General features: G+C 44.6%; 12 protein-coding genes across 12 annotated transcripts; 6 read left to right on the top strand and 6 right to left on the bottom strand.

The window, feature by feature from the left end:
* Nucleotides 1-207: 207 nt before the first annotated feature.
* N7495_008127 (putative l-fucose permease) lies at nt 208-2,104 on the top strand (the record flags this gene model as incomplete). Its single annotated transcript, XM_057210778.1, has 8 exons — nt 208-307; nt 367-567; nt 625-710; nt 770-813; nt 873-1,294; nt 1,489-1,556; nt 1,624-1,752; nt 1,820-2,104. The coding sequence occupies 8 exons, from the start codon at nt 208-210 to the stop codon at nt 2,102-2,104; spliced, it is 1,335 nt and encodes a 444-aa protein (XP_057060321.1).
* Nucleotides 2,105-3,148: 1,044 nt separating this feature from the next.
* Nucleotides 3,149-5,146, top strand: N7495_008126 (SURP domain-containing protein; the record flags this gene model as incomplete). Its single annotated transcript, XM_057210777.1, has 1 exon — nt 3,149-5,146. One exon carries the CDS (start codon nt 3,149-3,151, stop codon nt 5,144-5,146), a length of 1,998 nt encoding a protein of 665 aa, XP_057060320.1.
* A 1,204-nt stretch (nt 5,147-6,350) lies between these two features.
* Nucleotides 6,351-7,259, top strand: N7495_008125 (nuclear transport factor 2 family protein; the record flags this gene model as incomplete). The annotated part of the gene is made up of 6 exons (XM_057210776.1): nt 6,351-6,357; nt 6,521-6,538; nt 6,660-6,724; nt 6,801-6,872; nt 6,967-7,065; nt 7,146-7,259. The coding sequence occupies 6 exons, from the start codon at nt 6,351-6,353 to the stop codon at nt 7,257-7,259; spliced, it is 375 nt and encodes a 124-aa protein (XP_057060319.1).
* Nucleotides 7,260-7,501: 242 nt separating this feature from the next.
* On the bottom strand, nt 7,502-8,520 carry N7495_008124 (PQ-loop repeat-containing protein; the record flags this gene model as incomplete). Its single annotated transcript, XM_057210775.1, has 3 exons — nt 7,502-8,093; nt 8,150-8,407; nt 8,465-8,520. 3 exons carry the CDS (start codon nt 8,518-8,520, stop codon nt 7,502-7,504), a joined length of 906 nt encoding a protein of 301 aa, XP_057060318.1.
* Nucleotides 8,521-8,699: 179 nt separating this feature from the next.
* On the top strand, nt 8,700-8,988 carry N7495_008123 (uncharacterized protein; the record flags this gene model as incomplete). Its single annotated transcript, XM_057210774.1, has 2 exons — nt 8,700-8,804; nt 8,905-8,988. 2 exons carry the CDS (start codon nt 8,700-8,702, stop codon nt 8,986-8,988), a joined length of 189 nt encoding a protein of 62 aa, XP_057060317.1.
* A 17-nt stretch (nt 8,989-9,005) lies between these two features.
* N7495_008122 (uncharacterized protein) lies at nt 9,006-9,323 on the bottom strand (the record flags this gene model as incomplete). Its single annotated transcript, XM_057210773.1, has 1 exon — nt 9,006-9,323. The coding sequence occupies one exon, from the start codon at nt 9,321-9,323 to the stop codon at nt 9,006-9,008; it is 318 nt and encodes a 105-aa protein (XP_057060316.1).
* A 2,579-nt stretch (nt 9,324-11,902) lies between these two features.
* On the bottom strand, nt 11,903-13,145 carry N7495_008121 (serine/threonine-protein kinase; the record flags this gene model as incomplete). Its single annotated transcript, XM_057210772.1, has 2 exons — nt 11,903-12,492; nt 12,566-13,145. The coding sequence occupies 2 exons, from the start codon at nt 13,143-13,145 to the stop codon at nt 11,903-11,905; spliced, it is 1,170 nt and encodes a 389-aa protein (XP_057060315.1).
* Nucleotides 13,146-14,379: 1,234 nt separating this feature from the next.
* N7495_008120 (uncharacterized protein) lies at nt 14,380-14,610 on the top strand (the record flags this gene model as incomplete). Its single annotated transcript, XM_057210771.1, has 1 exon — nt 14,380-14,610. One exon carries the CDS (start codon nt 14,380-14,382, stop codon nt 14,608-14,610), a length of 231 nt encoding a protein of 76 aa, XP_057060314.1.
* A 3,140-nt stretch (nt 14,611-17,750) lies between these two features.
* Nucleotides 17,751-18,778, bottom strand: N7495_008119 (uncharacterized protein; the record flags this gene model as incomplete). The annotated part of the gene is given in 3 exon segments (XM_057210770.1): nt 17,751-18,254; nt 18,283-18,524; nt 18,544-18,778. The coding sequence occupies 3 exon segments, from the start codon at nt 18,776-18,778 to the stop codon at nt 17,751-17,753; spliced, it is 981 nt and encodes a 326-aa protein (XP_057060313.1).
* A 222-nt stretch (nt 18,779-19,000) lies between these two features.
* N7495_008118 (uncharacterized protein) lies at nt 19,001-19,275 on the bottom strand (the record flags this gene model as incomplete). The annotated part of the gene is made up of 2 exons (XM_057210769.1): nt 19,001-19,127; nt 19,184-19,275. 2 exons carry the CDS (start codon nt 19,273-19,275, stop codon nt 19,001-19,003), a joined length of 219 nt encoding a protein of 72 aa, XP_057060312.1.
* A 995-nt stretch (nt 19,276-20,270) lies between these two features.
* Nucleotides 20,271-20,811, bottom strand: N7495_008117 (actin-binding ADF family protein; the record flags this gene model as incomplete). The annotated part of the gene is made up of 3 exons (XM_057210768.1): nt 20,271-20,296; nt 20,362-20,492; nt 20,552-20,811. The coding sequence occupies 3 exons, from the start codon at nt 20,809-20,811 to the stop codon at nt 20,271-20,273; spliced, it is 417 nt and encodes a 138-aa protein (XP_057060311.1).
* A 1,535-nt stretch (nt 20,812-22,346) lies between these two features.
* Nucleotides 22,347-22,991, top strand: N7495_008116 (uncharacterized protein; the record flags this gene model as incomplete). The annotated part of the gene is made up of 1 exon (XM_057210767.1): nt 22,347-22,991. One exon carries the CDS (start codon nt 22,347-22,349, stop codon nt 22,989-22,991), a length of 645 nt encoding a protein of 214 aa, XP_057060310.1.
* Between the last annotated feature and the right edge of the window lie 1,186 nt (nt 22,992-24,177).

The raw sequence follows: 24,177 nt of genomic DNA, 5'->3' as shown, positions 1-24,177 counted from the left end.
AGCTGACTAGGAAGCAATCCTACCCTCGCTGTACATTAACCCGTAACCGAAACCCGCGTAGTATTTGCGGGGATGTGGAGAGTCTGGGGAATTATGTATAAGGTAGCAGGGATCACCAATGGTCCATACATATGCACTATTTCATATAATTTGGATCGTTGATATTGAGCTCATTAGCTTACATCTAACACAAACGACCGATTCAAAATGGGTTTTCGATATAAGCGGAATATCACTATCGAAGACAATGCTATTACACCTGCAGTTCACTTGACATTGCGACAGTCTTTACTACCAAATGCATTAGGTACCCAGGTCTAGCCGTCTATAAGTTAGCCGATGGTCTGACATTTCATCCTTTCTTAGTTACTATCCTGTTCTTCCTTTGGGGTTTTGGCTATGGTCTGCTAGACACTTTGAATTCTCACTTTCAAGCAACCCTCGGTATCACTGCTAGTAAGTCTAGCTCTTTGCAGGCTTCGTACTTTGCTGCCTACTTCATCTGCCCCTTGACTATCTCGGGTTGGATTGTTCGCAGATATGGATTCAGAGTGACTTTCATGACGGGTAAGTATGGTCGATTCTGTGGCGAGGCCATCATCTGACCATATGGAACTGAACCAGGTCTTGCCGTACTCGCGGTCGGGTGTCTGCTTTTCTGGCCCAGTGGTGTGAAGAGGTCATTTGGGGGCTTCTGTGGTAGTATGTTTGTAAGTAAACCCTCTCTCAAAATATTTCTAAGGGCTTCACACCCTAACTGCCTTCACAGGTTGTCGGAGCCGGATTGTCTACACTGGAGACAGCGGCAGACCCGTAAGTCTTGACACCGATAGTTGCTCGATGAAACATTCATTAACCAAACTGGATGACAGATTCCTCGCAATATGTGGTCCACCCAAGTATAGCGAGATTCGACTTAATCTGGGACAAGCCGTGCAAGGCGTAGGGACCTTCATCGCGCCCCTCTTAGCCTCTCGTGTCTTCTTCGCCAATACGGTCGACACAAATGCAGGATTAAAGAACGTCCAATGGACATACCTGGGAGTAGCATGCTTTGTATTTCTGCTCATCATCCTCTTCTGGCTCGCTCCGTTCCCTGAGATTACCGATGCCGACCAAGAAGCGTTAGAAGGGCAGATAGGTGACCAGCATGAGGACATAGGCCCGTTCCGAAAGCAATATACTCTATTTTTGGGTGTCATGAGCCAGTTCTGCTATGTGGGAGCACAGGCCGCTGTTGCTGGGTACTTCATCAACTTCTGCGAGGAGACTGGTCGTGACTCATCTACAAGTTGTAAGTACATCATGGACTGATCGCACTTGGCTTGACCGTTCTCTGACGAAAACGCATTTTAGCCGATATGCTTTCTACAGCGCAAGGTCTTTACGCCTTCATGCGTTTTGTTGCGAGTTGCTTGATGTTGATGAAAGCATTCAAGCCTCGAATAATGTTGACCGTTTTCTTGATAGGCTGCTTTGTTTTCTCAGTGGCTGCCATGACAACGACAGGTACCACATCCGTTGCAATGATCATTCTCGTCCTGTGCTTTGAGTCCGTAAGTAGATCTTGTGCTATGAATTCAGCTGGAAAGACCCCCAAATAACATATTTGTCTTTACCTAGCTCTGCTTTGCAACTATATTCACCTTGGCCCTTCGTGGCCTTGGACGCCATACTAAGCGTGGTGGCTCCATGCTGGTCGCAGCCATCTCTGGTGGCATGGTGTTTCCACCCATGATGGGTGCTGTTGTGGTAAGTTCGAGCCTTTCTAGGTTTGAATTAAAGTGAGAGTATCGGTACTAAATTATTTGCTCTTCAGACCAAGAAAGATGCCCACACTGCTATGGCTATCCCTATGATGGGATATGTGCTCGCTTTGATCTTCCCAATCTATGTCAATATATATAAGAGAGATATCATGGACTTACATCGAAGTACTGAAGTCAATGTGACAGTCCCAGTGAGCAAGGATGTAGCTCTAGAGGAAGGGTATCCCGAGAATCGAGACAAACCTACCTCCTCGAACATCGAGACCATTGAGAAAGTCACAGAAGACAGGGAAGATCTCGGGGGCAGCGAGGTCAGGCAGCGAGGGGAAATTTGAATGAGAAACAAAACTAATAATGAATGAGTCAAGCCAGAAGTATGACCGCAGGTATTTTTTCGATTACCAATGAGAAGAATTTTGTGAATAAGAAATATTTCTGTTGTGCGTCAAGAATATTTCCAATGATTAAGTATGTCTGATATCTAGCTTATTCACCTGGCCTTTTTCGTAGCCCTGCACCCCGGGATTTCAACTTTGAAGCAAAATAAGTCCCAATTCATATGTAGTTACAGCCTTGGCGTGTTCGCACATGAGAATTCGTCGAGCGTCTGCAGTGATTTCATGCAAGTATATGCGCTGCAATATGAGGCAGCATCCGGCACCCGCCGTTAACTCCTTTCCATGACAATTTCATTCTAAAACCTGAAGGGAAAATAGTGAGCAATTTTGGAAAACAGAGACCTTGGGAAGAAGTGGATGCTAAGAGCCCCGAGGTCTGTTTTTATATGGTAGAAATAGTTTGCAACCCTAGAGACGTCAATAAACTTCCAAGGTCCTGGTATTTAATATTTATCTACCTAGGTATCCATGGATATAGTAGAATATTGACCTAAGCATCTAAGTCCAACAAGACTTTTAAGTTTTAACAATCTCTACCTAGGTATGTGATAGTGAACTGTTATGCGAAGATATCGCAATGTTCCGGGGTCGTTATTGATATATTTTATAAGGTTCACAGCTAAGTAGCTTCAACAGTGGCTTCATCTTATGGCAAGAATTCAGTAGTTGTTTCGCACCTACAGGATATTTATGGAAGATTCAAAGACGAGAAGAAAAGGATGAAAATAAGATGACTTTCCCAAGTTTGTTCAATGAATTGATAGATGCAAACGGAGCCCCTGAAAAACTAGGTGTCGATATTTTCCCCGATAAGCTGACACCGCCAACCAGGATTCTGCCTGATAAGAGAGTGATATCCAAGGCTGTTTGTCCCCAGACATCTTTCCTGTGTCGACACATTGGCTTACCACAATATTCAACACACTTACACTGACCGCCCTAACCTCAAGTAACAATAATATCCTCCGGTAACTTCACAGCATGGATGATAGGCAGGCCAAGCGTGCCAAGCCCTCTGCGCCCAAGAAGTCGGTGTTCGAGCGACATAAAGATGAGGTTGAAGCTAAACGCGCCCGAGACCAGGCAGACGCTGACGCCGCTCTTGATGATTTTGCCAAGTATTTTGATGTCGACACACCGAAAGATGCTCCCCAGTCCTTTGGAGGTAATACTCGTCCACCACGCCCAAATGTCCCAGGACAGCGCCATTTCGCGAACAACGCTTTTCGTAGTAGTGGCCCGGGTACACTACAACAATCGTCGTCGGAATATTCATCTCGAAAGCGGAATCATGAAGGCTTTGTGCCCCAACATTCGCGACACTCTGCACCGGAGCAGCACAAACCATCTCTGTTGATGACGTCGCTTCCTCCTGGTACATCAACCTCTTTTGTCAAGTCGTTGATTCCTTCTTTGCGCGTGGATAATGTGAAGATATTTCCTCCAGAAAGGTCACACCCAACGGACAAAAAATCAGTGTCTGCGATAGTATCTCTTGCCAGTGATTCGTCCACCGCCGATCTGGACAGCGCATCGAGCGCGCTCCAGAATAAATATCTTGGCCGAGGCTATCATCTATCTGTCTCAAGACACCTCTCTTCCACTTCAATCAAATCAACACTAGATTTGCACTCTACTCCCTCGCTCCCTTTCGGAGCCAAGGAAACCCAATCGGGTTATGGAGCGAGCCGAGTACCTACACGACATGGGGGATTTGCACCTCCAGCCTCCTATGGACCAAACTTGACCAGACGCGGTCCATCTTCACAAGTGGACGTCAAAATTCCCGAAGATATCAAACAGGTTCAAATCATTCACAAGACAATTGAGAATGTCCTTAAATATGGAGCTGAGTTCGAAGCTTTGTTGATGAGTCGGTCGGAAATTAAGACAAATGAGAAGTGGGCATGGCTATATGATGCCCGGAGTGCCGAGGGTGTCTACTATCGTTGGAGGCTACACCAGACTGTTACTAATTCTGGAGCCCACTTTAGTCGGGCGAGAGGTCGGACTTCGTCTACCATATTTGCTGGCGAAGCAGATTGGCTATCCCCTGAGAATTATCTCGAGTACGAGTTTACCACTGATATTGCAGAATTCATTTCTGACAAGGATTATGACTCCTCTGATGAGGACGACTTGGATGGCGAAGAAAGTAGGCCAAAGTTCGGAGGGGCTCCCCAAAAAGGAGATGGAGCAAATGAGCACAACCAATGGATTGGCCCTCTTGGAAAGGCAAAGCTCACCCATCTACTTGCTCGATTGCCGACTTCTCAAGCACGGCTTCGACGAGGTGATGTTGCTCGCATCACGGCTTTCGCCATTGAGCACGCTCAATATGGTGCAGCCGAAATCGTTAACATGATTTTGTTGAATTTACGAAGCCCGTTGGCTTTTACTAGCGCTAATCCCAACCGTGCGGAGAAAAGCGACAATGACAGCGTGAAAGATATTTCTCCAGCTAAATTAGTTGGTCTCTATGTCATTTCTGATATTATTTCATCATGTGCGACGAGCGGCATTCGTCACGCATGGAGGTATCGCACACTGTTTGAAGCTGCTATCCGAGAAAACAAGGTTTTTGAGCATCTTGGTCGACTCTCAAAAGATCTCAAGTGGGGAAGGTTGAAGTCAGAGAACTGGAAACGCAGTGTGCAGGGCATTCTCCGCATGTGGGATGATAGTTCTGCATTTACTCATATCAACCATGAGTATTTCGTCCAAACGTTTAACAAACCACCTCTCACTGAAGAAGAGCTACACGAGTTGGAAGAGGCGAAGAAAGCGGCAGCACTGGATAAGTCACTATCTAATACCAAGGGCCGGTGGATCACCAGTGGCTTCAAGCCTGCAACCGGTCGGTTAGCTATCGTTCATGCTGGTGTGAGCTACAACGGTGGCCTCTTAATTGAGGGTAGTGATGGGATTTCGGTTTCAACCCAGGATATTGGCATTGATCTCGACTGCGCACCTTGCTGAGGTGGCGAGCGAGAGTACGGCCGCAGGTATGGACTGCTCATCTGACCATTTATGAAATATCAGTGCTAACTCATTTGTAGACTTACCAACTCTCTCAACTCCAGGATGGATCATATATATGATAGCTTTTTCTTCTTCTCCATATCTCTTTACCTGGTGTTTTTCTCCTGGTGCATTTCTCCTGGTGTATCTCTTTATCTGGTGTGTTTCCTTGTTTCTTTACTCTCCACCTGGAGTGTTTATTACCTAGGTATTCTCTTATCTTCAATATCCACACTCGCGGTAGGCTATACAGCCTTGAACGTATGATTTTCTTTCTGTTTTTTTATGTCCCCTCGGTGCATGGATTGCATTTACCTGTGGAGTACCTAGGCCAACGAAGTGCTCCTCCCATTCTGACCCCCTCCCGACACTCTTCAGGGCTCACTCTCATTTCTTCTATTCTCCTATCATGTGCATCACTAGGCCTCGGGATAAACGCAAAGATGCAACTATGTGAAGTGGTTTCCCACGGGTACATGAATGTTCTTCTCTTCCACACTTTTCCATCAACCTTGGAACTCATCAATGGATGGTCAGGGTATGTTGCATCGCCAATTTAGGAAATGGCATACCTCACTAGGCCAGTACCTGATGCTTTATTCTATAGACACGCTGTACTTGAAAAGAAAGTATGATTGGCGCCATTTGGATACTTGAAGGTTGGGAATGAAGATACAAACGCAATCGTTCCAAGGTTCTCCAAGGATAATCAAAAAATTCATGAACCGCAATCTGAACTCCAGCCTAATGGGTTGGAAAAATAGAAGAAATAGTTTGTTGTTCAACCTCTATTTGTTGTAGTCTACTAGACTGGGCACCAACTGCCAACTGGGAATTGTGTATACGCTAGCAAAAGCCACGTCCTAAAGGAGGCTTCGGGGATATGTTTGGGTTGGAGTCATAGAGTAGGTCTTGATAGCAGAAAGGAAACCAATGGCATATAATTTATAACATAATTTAGTCCATCACTTCTGGTAAAAGACTTAATGACTCATGATCAATACCCAAGTCGATTTGTAATTTGGGCTAAAGTGAGGCATAATCTTCATCTCGAAAGCGGTCAGAGGCAGAATTCGCAACCCCTCGTCAACAAATACCCTCCCCCCTCCCTTTTCCGATCCATATCATCGCATCTTTCTCACACTCCACCCTTTCTCTCAAAATGTCTGGTAAGTCACCCAATTGCGAACATTCTTTCAGACATTGTTGCCAAGTGGTTCCCATATATCCCAAGATGTTGTGGTAGACGACGCACTTGCGAGAAAACAGCTGGAACCGACCAATGATCGGAGCAATATGAAAATGATATACTAAGAAGACATTTTGTTATAGACTACAACAACATTGCCCGTATGTTTCCCCTTCGACTGGTCCTCAATCCTTCCGGCGTCGATACATATGCCCCACACCAGCCAAACCACCCAGATTCAAAGAGAATGACTTTTTAACTCGTTGGTGCTTTATTGTACAGAACAATTTGTTGGATTTTACTACAACACCTTCGATACCAACCGTGGTGGTCTCTCCAATCTCTACGTACGTTGACCCCGTCCTCTCATGCGCTGCGAGTAATCTTGAAAAGGATGAATCAAACTGACCTATTTTTACATAGCGCGATGACTCCATGCTCACCTTTGAGACTGCCTCCAACCTGGGCGCTGCCTCGATCACTGAGAAGCTGACTGTACGTCAACCCTCCTTTTTGCACTGTCAACGGCGCCATATACAGCCTTGGGCAACGTAAGTGCAAACGCTAATACTCATATTCAACTCAATAGAGCTTGCCCTTCAGCCAGGTCCAGCACCAGCTTGCTACCCTGGACGCCCAGCCCTCCCCCGATGGCTCCATCATCGTCCTGGTTACCGGTGCTCTGAAGGTACGTAGCAGCATTGTACATGGCTTTTGAAAAGCCCTCAAAGAGACCTGATGTCAACTAACATCTCTCCGTGAAAATAGGTCGATGACCAGCCCCAGCCTATGAACTACACCCAGACCTTCGTCCTGAAGCCTGATGGAGCCGGCAGCTACTACGTGCACCACGACATCTTCCGCATCATCTATCCCGCTTAAATTGATCAATTGCCACGACGCGATGATAGGGGTATGATATTCGTTTGAAGGGAGTGAGACTAGTGTTCCTGGGATAAGCAACATGCCTCCCAGTGTTAGTTTGAGAGATACAAACTAAATGAAATAACTTTACAACTATTATCACAGCAAAATTCTCAACTGTTCATAACTTTGAGGAATCTTGGAATTCTTATATTGGATGCTCTTGCGACATCCTGTAACTGTATATCTACCATCACCAACTATGTAGTGTGAAGTAATGGTGTCTCCTCGGACAGGACATGTCGCGGCTCTTCCCCAGAGACATCCAGCCCCGGCGCATTTCCATTCGACGTCTCATCCGGTCCATCCTGCCCATCTTTCTGCTTACTGCTAGGCCCAAAGTATTCAAAGTAGATTGCCATCACCAACAATGTACCCTGCAGACTGGCAGTGACCAGCAACACACCCCAAACACTCCAACCCTGTATACCCTCTCGCGCAGCTAAGCTCGCAGCCCAAATCAGACTGCCTGGTGTCTGGATGCACATCATGGGGATACTTAAGCTACCAACACGGCGCAAGAGGAGGGTAGTGTAGATCTGAGGAAAGTATTGAACAGACGCGAGGATGGCGGAGAGAATACCAAGGAAGTTAGCCCAGGCTGAGAGGGCTTCAGGGCGGCGGATGGCAAACGCCGCGGAGATTATGACCGTGATAACGGCATGGAGGATACAAATTGCAGCGATGACTAGTGCAGTGCGGTAAGTTGGGCCGATGGGGGCTGATGAGACGGGGGAACTAGGGTCAGTGGGCGAAGTTGCTCGAGGGAAGTAGATGACGAAGAGCAGTAGGCTGTTTTGGTTTATGAGTCATTGGACGATGAACTTGCGACTCTTCTTTCAACTCACATAGAAAAGAAGCATAGCCATTGCATTCCTACTTGGAATACACCTAGCATGCCCGAGAAGCAGGCCAGACCGCTAATCTCTTGACAACAGGAGACATCTTGCGCGGTCTTCGGAAACGTGAGGATATTAGCGAAAGCTGATGTCCCCGAAGTTGTACCTAGCAGGATGAAGTACGGTGAGATCCCAAAGGAACTTCTTAGGGAGATGATGCGAAGGTGCTGCGGCAAGTAGGAGACAAGGATGCCGATAATGATCAAGCTGTCATTCTGTTAGTTGGAGACCCGTGGACTAGAAGTAAATTTGGGTGAATCATACACAGAGAGGGTAGGCTGGAACCAGCCTGGCGAGGCTAGCTCTTGACAGTACTCCATGAAGGGGGTGTTGATGTTCGCTGGTTGAGATCGGCAATGACGTTGTAGCTCAGGTGGTGTAGTTACTCAGGTCTTAGTAATAAACAGAGTGACCCTAATTTGGTTACTCGCGGGGAGGCTGGGGTATCAGCCCTGGAGTGATCTCGGATTAATGATATGATCAAAGGAATATATGGAAAATGTTCCAACAAATTGTAAGTTTGGGGTCAATGATCCCTGACGATGCCAGCCCCCGCGATAAGCATTGGGTACCTGCACTAGACTCTTTTTGGACTATTTACGTCGTAAGTTATGGAGATCTAGATGCTAACCTAGGTGTCTAGTATGAATGTAATAAGTTGCAATTCCTCAAGCTACAGGTATACTCATTTGATTTTTATGCAGCCGAGAAATAGCACCAAGAATGAGATACTTACTTGTACGGCGAGTGCACGTCTCGCTACAATCAACCGTAACTTCACTCAGTGACCATATACCACTGGGTACTATCTTTTCAACTCATTATCCTGACTACTTGTGCTATAATCCTCAGAATCGGATTCTTCATCCTCCGAATAGATGCTGACCGCGATGATTTTCGCGATACTGTTGTATCCTAACTCGCTGGAATAGCCCGAAACGAGATATATTGACTCAATGGCATTTAGAGTGTGAGACGCAGCAAAAAAGTCGCAGCTTCCTGTGGCAGCATTGCAGCCCTTCTCATTGACAGGAGTCTCCAATGCAGACGGTGTCCAAGTCGTGTTTTTTTTCGTTGTTGGAAAGGAAAAACATTGTGTATGATGGCCCACGGCAATGGCCATTTCTTTCAGAACATCTCGATTGTCCTCGTTCATGAAATTGCCTCGGGTGATGTACCTCAACTTGTCGTTCTGAGCCGGGCACGCAACTGTCTACATTATCCATATTATATCTGGCCATCTATACCGAGAACGGCTGCGCGTTGTCTTTTCAAGGTAGTTAAGTTCGTTGATCAAGATGCCATTGTTGCAGTAAAAAGCGGCCTTTATCTTGAACGATAAATCTGCCCACTCATTCGAGTACACCTCTTAGAAATTCAAGCTCTTAACTACGGGGAAGACGTGTTTGAAACCGTCTTTCGGTTCATCAGCCATGTCAAACTCGAATTTCCAGTACCTCCATCCTTCCTTGTAAAACTGCCACAAAGCGTTCATTTCTACTTACTTTCTTCCAGCCAGTTCCAGTATGAACAGCATCTGGGTCCAATGGAACTTTAACATCCGCTTCGTGCCACTGATAGCGAAGCTTGGTATTTCTCCTAGACTTTCGCACCATTAATCGCTTCATCCATGAAGGCCTTAGGAGAGAACTGACTAGGTATATGCTCATCGACCCAATGGGACGACAACCTCAAAACAGAGACTTCTATCGAAATCATGAAGGCTGTCAATACATAAGCACTATTATCTGAATCAAGGCTAAGACCCTTTTATAATGTATTGAACGGATCTCCAGGGCTGTTGGCTGAGATTTCTGACCTCTAGAATATGAAAGGGATTCTCCATATAGTTCTGGCCCATTCGGCAATTTAAGAGGAATCAAATATGAGAACAAGGCTGAAACTTGAAAGAGATCGATAAAATATCACATAATCTCAAGGTCCTTGGGCCTTGATCTACAACTCAATCCAACAAGCTCGAGCATATATGTTGCCCAGGTTCTGGCCCTAGGGGATCTCCAAGGATGGGGTCCATACATCCATCCATATCCACATTTTCTTCCATCGTTCTAGAAGTGCTCATTTTGATATTTGCTTACCTATTGTTTGACTAGCTAGTACTGTGGACTCTTAGCCCTTTGCTTATCATAAGGAATGTAAGTAATAACTGCTTGAGACGATGAAAGACATCATCACTGGAATGATCTGACCTATCAGGCTGCACGCCTTGATTAGATCCAAGTCTTGCCATTTGAACCCAACCATACAGGTAGTTGCATAGTAACATTGTGAAATGTTACTATACCTAGGTACTTTTTGATTTCATCTGAGTTGGTACTTAGGTAGGTAGTGCCTACCTGGGAGGTACATTGAGATTTAATATATATATATATACAACCTTGGAACCTTGAAATAATTACCTAGGCCCAGACGTATCACTTCCCGTTTTGATCTCCTCGAATGATTAAAGTGTTGGCCATGGATATTCCCAGTTTCATCAATGATGCAAGTTGTATCAGTTGTATCGAAAGCGGCAACATCGGAATCTATTTTTGGCAACAGATTCAGTATGCCAAGCAGACAAGCAATTGGATCTGCAGCCTCTACCAAATCCATGGTTCAGTAATACACAAAAAGAGAGGACAAGGCAAATCAAATGAGAAGTAAGCGCTCCCACTAGAATGTTTCACCAATAGTATTGTAGCGAAATGACCCAAAGATGGTTGGTCACTGTTTCACTTTGGGCAGCAGTGCTAAATAGATTTGGTCTCACGGTGACACAGCTCATCTAGATACGAAACGCAGTAAGTAGAAGTCTAAGCCGAGCCAGGCCAGTTGCACAGTGAAACAAAGTCTAAAGAAAAAAGTGGTAATATTGCTGATCAGTGATGAGTATGAAATAAGCCACTCAATAGGGTATATCGTATAATATCGTAAAATCAATCCCCACAGGTTGGTTTCAACTCCAACCTGCTTTCCGGGGAATCCAATCCAATGTCTAATCATGCTAAAAAAAAAAAAGTGAAAATAAACCGAGAAGCAAATGTCCCCCCCCCCCCCCCCCCCCCATTTCCCACGGCTCATTAAGCAAAACTCCGTAAAACGTGTTCCTGCCCATTTCGATTCATAAGATGTTGTGCATGCCGTGGCATGGTTCTTTTCAGTCGTGCCACCCAATGTAATATCAAAACTTCCAATAACGATAAACAAGAGAAATAAAAATATAACTGGAAGGAAAATAAAAAAAAAGTTGATCGCTGTCCTCCATAAGGCATAAATATTAAAACAATAGAATCAGAGCTGGCTGTGCCATGATGGGCATGGCCAGGGGGATATAGAAAAGGTATAATTTTCCCAGGATGCAAATCCAAAAGCCGGTGGACAACTTGTAAAGATAGCAACGGTCGGTGAACCTGAACCTGGTATACTTGATATGATCCAGTAAGGAGATATCTGCATAAAGAAGCAAGGATGGGGGAAAAAAAGCAAAAAGCAGGCGGCCTGGTTCGGGATTATCCTGCAGACTCCAGCAATTCTTTTCTGACGACTTTTTGGAGGAAGGTAAATATCCGGAAAAAAAGAACTCCTGGGAAACTCCATTGAATCCCAAGGGTAAAAAGATATATATAAAAAAAATGTAAACGTTCATCACTCGTGGAGGTTGGTGTTATAAATTAGAATGGGCAAAAGGTTACCAGCACCTTAACAGACTGGAAGAGGGGTCCCCGCAAAGAGATCCATGGAATGGGGGAAAACCACCTTGCAGTCCGGTACTTGGTCAAACATGACAGGTGACATGCAGTTGATGTCGGAGTAGTCCTCGGTGATAGCTGAGGTATCAGATGTGGCTGACTCGGAATAATCTGAGTAGTGCGAAGAATCTGAAGAGGAACCTGAAGATTGAGCGTGTAGGGAATCCACGGGAATGAAAGGCTGGACTAGGTAGTCGGCCTGCGGACTCTGGTCCTGTACCCAAGGCGCGGGTGCGGGTGTTTCGGTGAAACGGGAACACTCCACGATCATGTGGCGCAACTCCGGGATGGTTATCCTCTTGGATGGGTCACGCTCAAAGACGCGGCTTAGGATACAGACCATCTCCGGGGATAGGGGCAAGATGGACTTGAGAAAGTATGGGTCCTTTAGATAAGCCCGGAATGTGGAATCCTCGATTGAGGCGCGCTTCCATGGGTTGCGACCGCAGGTAAGGTTAACCAGAATCACACCTAGGCTCCAGACGTCATTTGCCGCGGAGGCGTAGCAGGACATAGGAGGAGGATTGGTTTGCTGACATTCTATGTTTCAACTATATTAGATGGTTGCCCGAGTATGGGGTATGCCTGTGCGCAAGTAATTTCCGGCACTTACCGGGAGACATGTAGAAGGTGGAGCCGCATCCAAAGTCCGTGGTAAAGTACTCTGTAGTAGCAAGGCCAAAGTCGGCGAGTTTGACAGTCATTCCGTGGTCGGTGACCAAGACATTCTCTGGCTTCAGATCCCTATGGTAGATTCCCAATGTATGGCAGAACTGTACGGCATCCAATAGTTGTAGAAACACGCGCTTGACCAAGAGATCATTGCCGACAAAGTTACCCTTGTCCGTGATGCTGGTGAATAGATCACCCTCGGGGCAGAACTCCATTACGACGTAGGTACAATCCACGGAATCCATGATGCGGACGAGCGAAACCACATTTGAGTGTTGACTAGCCAAGTGGTGCAAACGGATCTCACGTTGTTGATATTTGAGTTGCCTTGGGTCCAGCCCTGTTTTGTTGAGAGCCTTCACGGCATAGGAGACGTTGGTGTGAATATCCACGGCAGTATAAACCACACCATAGGCACCGACACCCAAGATACCAGTGAGTTCCAGCCGGTTGGCTAAGATAAATCCTAATCGGTCCTCAGGGGTATAGCAAGGTGAAGAAGGGGGAGTTGGAAGATACATGATCAATCCTATAGAAAGTGGTTGGGAAGAGAAATCCAAGGTGTGTATAAAAAGGCGGAAGGGGTTTTTTTTATCCTCGAGTGGTGGCAGAATTATTAAGTCCAAACAGAATACAGAATCCGGGATGAAGTCAAGAACAAGAATCCATTCCAGGGCAAGGTCCAAGATTTTATGAAGAGAGAAGAAAGAGATAATATAAGAAATAATCCTGGGATGGGAAGCCTGGAATATAATCAAAGAGGAGAAGGAAGAGGGGAAATGATGTTTGATAAAGATAGAAAAAAAATAAAATATAATTTTAAATGAATAACAAGTAGATCAGGAAGGGGGGAAGGAGGGCGATAAAAATAATCGATGATGCATCGAGTTGTAGAGAGTAAGGTGCGTGGTAATAACATAGTTAGTACCAACAAGTGAGACCAGGCCCTTATAGTGGCTGTACAGTAAAGCGGTGTAAGAGACTGCATCTGAATGACCAATCATTACTTGTTATGGCTATATTACAGACGCCACACTGCAAGTGTTGATTGGATAATAATAAGTGAGTACACTACTTTTTACCCCCCTGACTCTCGCCCCCATACATACAGTTACCATTGTATTGTGGCAATATCAATCTCCCTCTTTCTACACAGTACATCCAATAGTCCTAGTATCCACCCCCCTAAACACTATTGACCTTACACCCGCCACTTCATACCTGAATCTAGCCCATGTGTCCACGCATGTCCATGTCCACGTCCCCCAGCCCCGCACCGCACGCGCATGGCATGTAATGTCATGTCAGTTTCATGGTTCCAGGGGTTGAGAGATGAAGGTATACCCAATATATCTGTACCAAAAGTCTGCAACGAACTCCATCAATCATCAACACACCGTCTTTTTCTGTGTATTTTGATTTCCCCCACTTGAACAGATTGTGGAGTTCTCCACTTCTCATAAACACAAGGCGTTGAAGCCCGGGAAGTGAGGCGAAGAGAACAGGGGGCGCTCTGACCAACCATTTCGGGGGTGTTCGTTTTTTCGAGAACGTAGTGGATCTTCCTGGTCTCGGTAGCACGGGTCAGTTGGCAGACCTAACAGACCCTGGTCAATGAGCACGGCCTTCTTGTCCATGCGCGCCACCTAACTCGTCTTGTGCAACCTACTCCCGGCGCCTAGAAGTGGAGAAGGAGAGACAACAGGACGGAATGGACTGAGCCAGAATGATTTCAACCCCCTATTCCAGAGTCACATGATCGTTATCCTTTTAGTCGACCTGCACCCCAGAATTGGTACTGCGTGCATGCATTCTCTGGCTTCATCCTCACCGCTACTACCGAGCTACCAACTTAAGTCTAGTGAACTAATATTCAGTGGGTGCATTATGCAATACGGAAAATCCCATGTCCGAGATCTGGCCCTGCAGGTGGCGGATTGCGGATTGCGGATTGCGGATTACGGATTACGGATTGCTGAATACTAATGCTGATGTTTGAATCCTGATGTTGGAGTCATTGTCCCCCAGTGACCCACAAAATAGACACGTTTCTACATCATCACAATTTAACATTTATTTCCCCTCGCTAGGATCGGAATCCTTTGCCTCTGGTACTATTTTGCCACTATTTAAAGTAGTGGCAAAGGTGCTGGCCTTTCGAGAAGCCTGACCGGCTCCACAGATCCACCAGAGTCCACACCGTCTACACGAACTACGAATGAAGGTATTTTCTCACTAGTATGCCTGATACATAATCAACCAACCGGGTTAGGCCGCACAGGTCTTGCTTGAATTTGTAGACATTAGACATCAGACATCACTGGCCACGTAACTTAATAAACCCAATACACCCAATCGGCAGCCATCCAGCCCAATATCTGCTCTAGACCCAATGATAACAAAGCCAAAAGACTAAAAACCTGATATTTCATGTTCCCCTCTTTCTTTTCCCGGTCAAAAAGGTTAACGTTTTTGTGATAGATCAACGGGGGGCGGGACTGTGATGATTACAACATAGGTTATCGATGTCAGCAATCTAGAATTTAGAGCCTAGGCTATAATTCCATAACTTGAATCAGGAGATCTTGATTGAGTCGTGTAATTATCAACTCCCAGTCCCACACGATATTACTGGGCTGAGATACTATTCTAAGCCCTTATTGGATGATAATGAATCTCATCCAGGTTTCCTTCAGCCTTTCGGACCCGGGCTGATCCAACTTTTAAAGAGTACAACATTGCAGATTACAGATCTGAGGTTCGCGCCCGAGCTAAGGATTCTGACTGAAAGGAACAAGGAAGTACATATTATGTTGAAGTACTAAAATATCTCTACGCCTTGCGCCTTGCAGATCAAATTGGGGTCATAATCAACATAATCTACATAATCTACCTAGCTACATACGGAGTACGACATAATTATGGATGTATCATTTTACTCTTGAAACCATGTGGCAGGGGCCACGGGTTAGTCGGACTAAATGACATGTCATGCATCTGAAGATAGAATAGCTCCAAGGATATCTCATAACCTTTATCCAAGGTTCATACATCTTTGGACCAAACAAACCCATGGCTTTGAGCTGTTAATATTTCCACTTCCATTGAGTTTGGGGATCTGGATCGTAGTTCAACTGTTGCAACCGAGAGTTATACATATGTGATGTATAGTCTATCCAGCCACTAATCTACTAGCCACCTCCTATCCATGGTTCCTAGCGGTTTCAACCAAGGAAGGATTGTAATTAGTTTTTAAATGACTCATGAGGCATTTATCGCGATAGCTAGATCTGTCAAACAGAATTAGAACTTTGCCTTGACCTGCAGACTTGGCAAATAACGGACATAACCCAATCATGATGTAACTATAGCAGCAGCGATTCGGCCTCCAAGTAACTTGGAAAGTTCCCATCCAGTTACTTCTTCGTATAGCACATGAAGCCGCCCTCACAATGAATATAACTGGTGGGGGACATATGACGCTGCGGTGAACTGGGAATACGAGGTTTCCTAAAATTCCTTCATACTGTCTACCATCCTGCTGTACAGCCGCGGTCATGATCATTTCTCGCCTTTCCATTAGAAAGAAACTTCATTTCGGATCACCAGATTTTCCCGGTTAATATTTGGCGTTGCGCGACGCATCAATATATAGCTGCTTTTTGAGTTTCGACCTATGTGCTGGTTTCCAATAGCTTATGAAGCTTCTCTGGTGCTCTATTTTTCGCCTTTTTGCGACCAGACATACGCCACCGTATCTACGAACAGTCTTAATTACTCTATGCTTACCAAGTCCTAGAGCTAGTAGACTGCTCAGCTTCTCATAGTGCTGGTTCTGGTTCGACTCTCTTGGACTTGGCGAGCTGACTCTGCGAAAGACTGTTGGAAACCTCCACTAGGGCTATCAAATAGGCTCCGAGTTCTTGAACAGTCATTCTGATCATTCTTTTTCTCATTTCGTAGAAATTTGTGACGATCCTGCCGGACTCGTTGACTAGAAAAATGAAAGCAAAACCAGCCTGCATCTAAGACTTGTAGCCTTTGAGTCTGTTTCTGGAAGGAAACTTCCAGTTGAGTTAAACAACATGCTCATGCACATTCATCTCACTTTCACTTTACTTAAAAAGCGCGCGTTTAAATAAAGTGAAATCAACATAGCGCGTTTTCACTTCACTTGGAGCCTTAGATAGAAGCTAGGAAGTGTGAAGAGGCGGCGGTGCGATATCATCAAACAAGCTCGCATTAGTATCGCCCTGCGCAAGAAGGTCATCAAGCTCATCCATAGGAAGGTGCCCTCGGCTTTCGTAGAAAGCTCGGTTTTCAATTTTCTCCTAAGTCCCTCTCCATATCTTTTTTTAATTCCAATGACGCTCAATTTCTCTAAGTCCAACTATTATAAATAAACTCCTAGTGGATGCTCGTGTTTTCGCCAGGTCTTGGGCATCGTCCGTATATTCTGAACAGCTTTAGCTTCATCAACTAGCTTCTGGGCTTGAGCCCTTTCGCTTTTAGTATACTGAAGCCACTTCCCTGTGAAACACTCCCCTTGATCATTGACCATTAAATCAGTATCAGAATGGAGTTGGCGCCAAGATACTAACTGAGCTTTAATATCCTCCTCCTCTTCCTCCTCACTATCTGATTCTAAAAAGGTTTCACTCTCGTAATCTGGTAGTGGAGTAGGCTTTTTATTACTGCGTTTGAACTCTGGTTTAAGTTCTGATTGCTTATCCCGCCAGAAAGGACAAGTATTATGGCGGGAAAAGTAGTAAAGAATTGAGGATTCAAAGTCGTCTCAAAACAATGGGCTTACAGCATAAAAACCGACTAAGTAAGAAGGCTGGACAGGCACAAATCCACTGATGAGGATCCGTATGATACTGTTTCATCTGTCTATATGAATGGTTATTCTTATATCCTCCTCCCATTGCCTCTTAAAAAGACTCTCTCCATCGGCCTTCAAATATCCTCTGCTCTCCACCTAATATAGCCTTCATCTGATAGATCATCTCTCGAATACGAATGACCGATCAGCACGTAAGTCAATCAGATCAATTTCCTGTCATTCTAGGATAAACAGACTTATTTGATTAATTGCAAGGCCACATGTTTGCATGCAAATCCTGCTAGTGCTCGTTCTCAGCCAAACCGACAAACTCGCTTTTAAAATGTTCATTCAACTTGACGACTCGTTCGTAATACTTGGGCCGTATCATACCCAACGGAATAAGCCCCGTATCTTGGAGCTGGTGAACAGTGTCCGATATACCTTCTAAAAGATTCATTTCGTCTTGATGTATGAATAACTCCTCCTCTCCAAAATCAACGGGACACAACTTTGGCTCATGCTTGATATCAGTCCAGTGCGCGATAACATTGATCAAGGAATTGCGAAGAGAAAAAAGCTCTTCCCGTTCCCAATATGCAGGTACTAAAGAAATGTTGTTTAATTTCAGCTCGTGGAGTGAATCATTGAGAATTTGCCTTCTTGCAGAATCGCTTTTTTTATGGCATCGTAGTAATGCCCCAAAAGAATTTCTTATGAGCAGAACATGGGGAGGCTGATAGCTCAAGCATCTGCGGATAAGAGCGCTGAAGAAATGCCGGGGATACAGCAGCCTGCTGCGAGTCTATAATGCTGATAATACGATAGTCCACTGGGTCGACGAATATATTGTCAAGGTGCAGGCCTGGATGCGATATCCTGGTCAGTTGCTCAGCACTTGCAGGGACTAGAAACGGAGTAAGGGCTATATATTTCTTGAAAAGAGCGATGTAATCGCCTGGCGTTTCTGGGCATTCCATAGATTGGTGGTAGTTCATCCTCGGCCGGCAATGAGAATCAGCCCATTGAATCTCATTTTTTCCGATAGCTTCAGCATGGTCTGTGATAGAGTCTCCTAAACCATGATTAGCTACTTAAACAGCGTTGTGGCTTTTGAAACATCATACATGGCCCTCTATCCAAGTTCATTTTAGCTCTCTGCTTAACCCAAAATAGAGGACTGGCCGAAGGTCCGACTACGAAAGATGGCAGTGAGTCACTTCTACCCGCCGTAGGATAATTTGGTTGCGTCGTAATCAATTCATAGTCGCAAAATTTTAAATCAAGATCCGATGCGTAATATATGCACCCGTGTCTCGAAAACGTCATCGATGCTAGTCTTTTTTTCGATGCCCACAATCTGGTCGAGCTATGATTTCGCAGCCGTTGCTCATAGTCAACAGGAATGCTTTGTTAAACTGCCCCTCAACACATTTAAGTAACTTAACACCTGTTTAAAAAATTAACATGAAGTTGTTCGTAGTTTACCACATACATGTCGTTTCAGTATTTCCGACAAGTTTGATGGAGATATCCAAGAGAGCCTGCAAGTTAAATTTGCGATAGCGTGTTGGCTCCTGAAGAACTTAGGTTGACAATATCAATCCGTACTTCGGCGAAAAATATAGCCAGCGATATCTCTGGTATCGGAATAGGTCTTCTTCCACAATAGGTTTTTCTGGTAGAAGATTTAGCTAACGAGCTGGACACCCTTTAAGAAAAGAAAAATATTACCTGTTCCGTCCTCCAGTGCTCTGCAAAGAGGTATCGTGGTTGCTTGCGTCATCTGGGCTCTCGCTACTAAGCGACTGAAAAGACCTGTGCATTGAAAATTCCTGGCTGAAGTGTGTTCTCGTATCAATGAACCCATCTTTGCACGAGGTGTTGAAGGCGTCAAGTGGAATTTAAAGATTTAAAGTATTTCGGGCCGGAAAAAACGCATATATTGGCCACCGAGAGCCAATCAAATTTTGAGAGATTGAAACACAAAGAAGTCACGCTTAAAGGCATGCATTATGAGGTCAAGCAAAGCCACAAATGACCTGTCTCACCGAATAGTCAGTCACACTCTCTTCTTACCTGCTATCTAGATTTAGAGAGCATATGTTTCAACTAGGTTCTTGGCTCCTTGGAATAAACAATAATTGAGCCCTCTATCTAGTATTTAATATAATTGGATAGCTGTGATGACTGTGATGTGGGTGCATTAGCGTGCTGTGAGATCGTGATGGGCCCCACATATTCTTCTGGCAGAATGGGACCCACTCATTTATCAGTAGGCGTCGTCAGAATATCGTTTTATATATGTTATCGGTTTTAAAAGTTCAACGGCAGGCTACAAAGACAAATTTAATGCTTAGAGCATACGATAAAAGTAAAATTGTACCTAGTAGATTCTTGAATCAAGTATGAGAGGTAACAAGATAATATTGAACCAACGGAAGCACTGTATAAATAATGTATTGATCAGTCATAGCTCCCACATTCGCGAATAGATCGTGGGAAAAGTTAGGAGGAAGATAGACTGAGAGATATGGGACCGGGTATTCTATTTTGGGCCTCTTTGCTCCACACCTACTCATATACAGGAGACCTTGGAAAGACGAAGACATCTTTTAGCCTTCAAGTGTTATAATATTTTTTTTTTGAATACCTAAATGTAGACTCCTTTCACCTTCACTGTTTCCAGTCCAGCATTCACCATTAAAGAAAGCCCTCAGTCTGCTCCATATCTGGTCCATATAGACAGTTTCACGACTTTATTGATACCCATATAGTTGGATAAAGATCGGAAGCCGCTAATATCTGCAAGGTTCGAGCACTAGAGAGCCTTGAATTTACTCAAGACTAAACAGAAGCAAAGGGTTAACTATCAAATACTATTCAAAACAGGGTCCTTTGTGAATACATACGGGTGGCATGGGCCAGTTCTGCCTGGGTGGTAGCCTGCACATGAAGACTAATATCCTCAAACGACCGGTAGAGATGATCCTTGTTGGTCGTGGTGTAGGTCTTTTCATGGGTGCTGGCTGCCTCAGGGACCCTAGTGAGATTAAAAAATGAGTAAAATATCAGAATATGGTGGAGATAAAGACAACGTACCAGGTAATGAAGACTAGCTTATGTCGCTGCTTGTCACCAGCAAAGTCATACTTCAAGTCAACGACAGCATATCGGGGAGTGTCATCTTTGAAGTGAGTGAGGAATTCAGCATAGTCTTTGTATTTGCCAGACTCAGCGACAGTGATCTTCTTGTCATGTGAGTTGGCTTCGTAGATGACATAGTTGAGGTTGTCAGTCTCTTTGACCTCATCAAAGACGACTTCACAGTCGGGAGCAATGGTTGCAAATCCTCGAGTCATGATTATAAAATTGAAGAATTGAGAATTGGGTAGTTGTAAACAGGAAGAATTGGAAGAAAAAATGGGAAGATGTAGGATGGGGAGATGTGAAAGAGGGGGAATGAAGTCATTTGATCGTGTGGTGTCAGGAGTGGATTCTACCCCGGTATTTCTGTTATACTTGATTATATAATTATGCGGGGAAATGATCTGCATAATTTAGGTTCTAACTAATGGAAGAATTGTAACCATATTTAGTAGTGTATTTTAATAAGTTACTTAAGTCATACTTGAGTACATTTGAAGCTTCTATAATTCCGAGGTTCTATCTTAGAGAAAAGAAAGAAAAAGAAGGAAATCAGACCTATGACATAGTTTGTATTTTGAGTACTTCAAATATTTCAAGCTGTAGGTATCACAATCAATTGATTGCCGATGTACCTACTATAATATCCTCCAGAACTGTAAATCCTACCTTGAGGTTTGTTCAGATCATGATTATTGTAGAGAATGACAGTATAGTTCGCTTCAAATACCTGTCCACAGCTTTAGAATGAGTATTCACCAGGCAACCTTGGAAATCAGTTGCTACCTAGGTAGTTGATTTCGAGTGGCCTAAGACTTCCGAAGCTGAATGGGGTTAAGAAGAGTGTATATTTAAAATGCCGCAAGGCATATTTTCAGCCTCATACCCAAAAACTGAGTTAACACCGAACCCCGAACCCGGGCTTTGACTTTTTGCAACTGTACACACCTGAGCAGTATAATAAGTACCCTTGTTAAAAATAGGCACAATGTCTGACCTCAAGTTTAGCCCTTCTTCAATGTGGCACCTATAAGCACTAGCCTCGGACAGCATTGTTTATTAGTCATCAGAATGGGCTCATGACTAGTTAGTCAACTCATTCAACTTGTCCACTGGAAAGGCTTCGTAAGTCGTCTTTATACCCAAGTACCCCTAGAGATAATTGGATAAAAGAGAATTCGTATAAGACATATCATTTTATTCAGGTCGCATTTGTAAAATGTATTTCAAATTGGACTCGCACGGGCTGAATAAGGGGCTGGTGCTTACCATCGTATTCATGCATGCTGATGCAGGGGCACAGCCCAACCTTGGAAGTATGGATACGTGGACGCATACGTGGTTTCGAAGTACCCGATTCCATCGACAACGGTTAACCACCCTTCATAGTACAGTATTGCGGTATAATCAATACTCTTAATGTTGGAGATGATAAGGTTAAGATAATGGGAATGTTCTGAATGTGATAAATAGAAGAATACCCATGGACGGAACCGAGTCCGTCGGATCATAGGGCGGTCTTGGCACAGATATCCTCCAATCAAAACAAACTATCTGTCTAATGCTCCAATGTTTGATTGGACCCTGAGATCTACCTAACTTAGCCTTGTTTTTGTCGATCCGCCTAAAATTGCCTCTTCGTCAAGAATAATACTTATAAACCTGCTCCTTCCTTCTCAATTCTGTTTATCCTTTCTCTCTGACATCGATTCCTCCCTCTTTTTCGTCGTTGTTCCTCTCATTATTCATCATGCGCTCATCAACAGTATCAACACTTGCTCTCTTCTTCGCTACAACGGCCCTAGCTGCCCCAGCAGAGACTCTGAGTGCTGACGACTACGTGGTCACCGATGATACCGGCTACATCTACACCGTCCCTGCTGCTCTCGAGTCTGTCTTCGAGACCGCCATCCCAGAATCATGGGAGTCCTCTCTCATCTATAACACCGCATTTGCAAGCTCTGTCCTCGAAGCAGAAAAGTCTGGCATCTTGCCAGACTGGTACAGCAGCCTTCCTGAGAGCGCAAAGCAATTTTACAGTACTCTGGTAGATGGTGAAGATGCCTACCTTTCTGGAACTGTATCCGATGCTACAGCTACGGGCACAGCTACAGGCAAAGCCACAGCTACCTCCGGCGCTATCGTCACTAGCAGCTCGCACGCTATAACTAGCACCCCGTTGACTGCTACTAAGACTCGCACCACAAGCACCACTAGCTCTGATTCCACTTCTACCTCTACCGATTCTGAGACTACTACCTCTGATTCAGACTCTTCATCCACCTCGTCGGCCTCTACTAGCACTTCTACTGGTGGTGCCCCTGCTGCTACTGGCAGCGTTGCCGTCGGTATTGCTGGTGCCTTTGGTATTCTGGGTCTTGCCCTTGCCTTGTAAAAATAATGAGACAGGCATATCATTATCATGGGCTTAACGAAATCTTTCTGTTGGAGGAAATGGCGGTTGTATTTTCATATGAACATTATTATGGATCATTAGTTTAGGTACTGAGTTAATATGATTACCGCCTTAGGTATATGCTCACCCACAATTCATTGATGCTATCTTACAAGGTTGAGGCGGTCCATTCCATGTGGTATAATGCCACTGGGTACTAGCTCACATTAAGAGCAGTGGCTTATATCCATACATACATTGTATTGCCGCTGGGGAAATTTTTGTGACAGAGATTCAGTTCGTCAAACCCATCAGTGCGGGTACAGGGTCTTAGTATTTCCCGCTCGTCCCTGTAGCACCGAGTGGCAAGCGAAGCAACTCAACGCTAAAAGTTCATTCTAGAGACATTTACAAGACACCTGGAAGTAGTTCTAAACCTTACGCCCAGTCCGTCTACATCCCATGCATTAGACCGCCGCATGTTTTAGCATCAGGTGACTTGGATCGCCTGAGAAACATGTTTTATATCATCTGATGTATATCTGCTGATGAACAGTAAATACATTTTTCATTTCCTCAAATGCTCATCTCCATGGATGTTTTTTGAAGCTGCCAAACGATCTAGGTAAATTTAACTGTTCGCATGCAGTTGGAACCTTGAAATAAGCTCCCGCACTGGATACCAACTGACCCACACTAGACATAGCCTGGAATGAAGTGGTAGAATGAGGGTGAACCTTGAAACTCAAGATCGTAATATGAAGGAAAGTGTAAATCTATTTGATAGTCCAGTCATGGCCTTTGCGAGCATTCGCAGCTTTGATCTCTAGCTCTAAGTAGCTCAGGAGATATTATTCCCAGAGGACTAACTTAGGCATCATTTGGGCATCATTTTGGGCTCGGGTAAGGAATCAACTTCCATTGTTTTTTCCAGACTCCACCATCCATTTTAGTGCTCATCTCATGTGGCTTTCACGGCTTGTGGCTGGCTGATCAGGTGGGCTCTGAGACGAGGCTCTGACGAGGGCCGAGATGACCCGGTACTTCGGTACGATGAGTAGCAGTATGAAGTATCAAGAATTGAAATTCTACCCTATTTACCGCTTCGATCTATATCAACATAAAATAAAAGGTAAAGCGCGCAGTCGGTTTCAAATGCATAAACCATCATGGTTTACTAGGATGG

The sequence above is a fragment of the Penicillium taxi genome (assembly GCF_028828555.1).
Source record: "Penicillium taxi strain IBT 34144 chromosome Unknown utg000005l_segment0_segment0, whole genome shotgun sequence".
NCBI classification, from domain to species: domain Eukaryota; kingdom Fungi; phylum Ascomycota; class Eurotiomycetes; order Eurotiales; family Aspergillaceae; genus Penicillium; species Penicillium taxi.
This window is presented reverse-complemented; position numbering and strand designations above follow the sequence as displayed.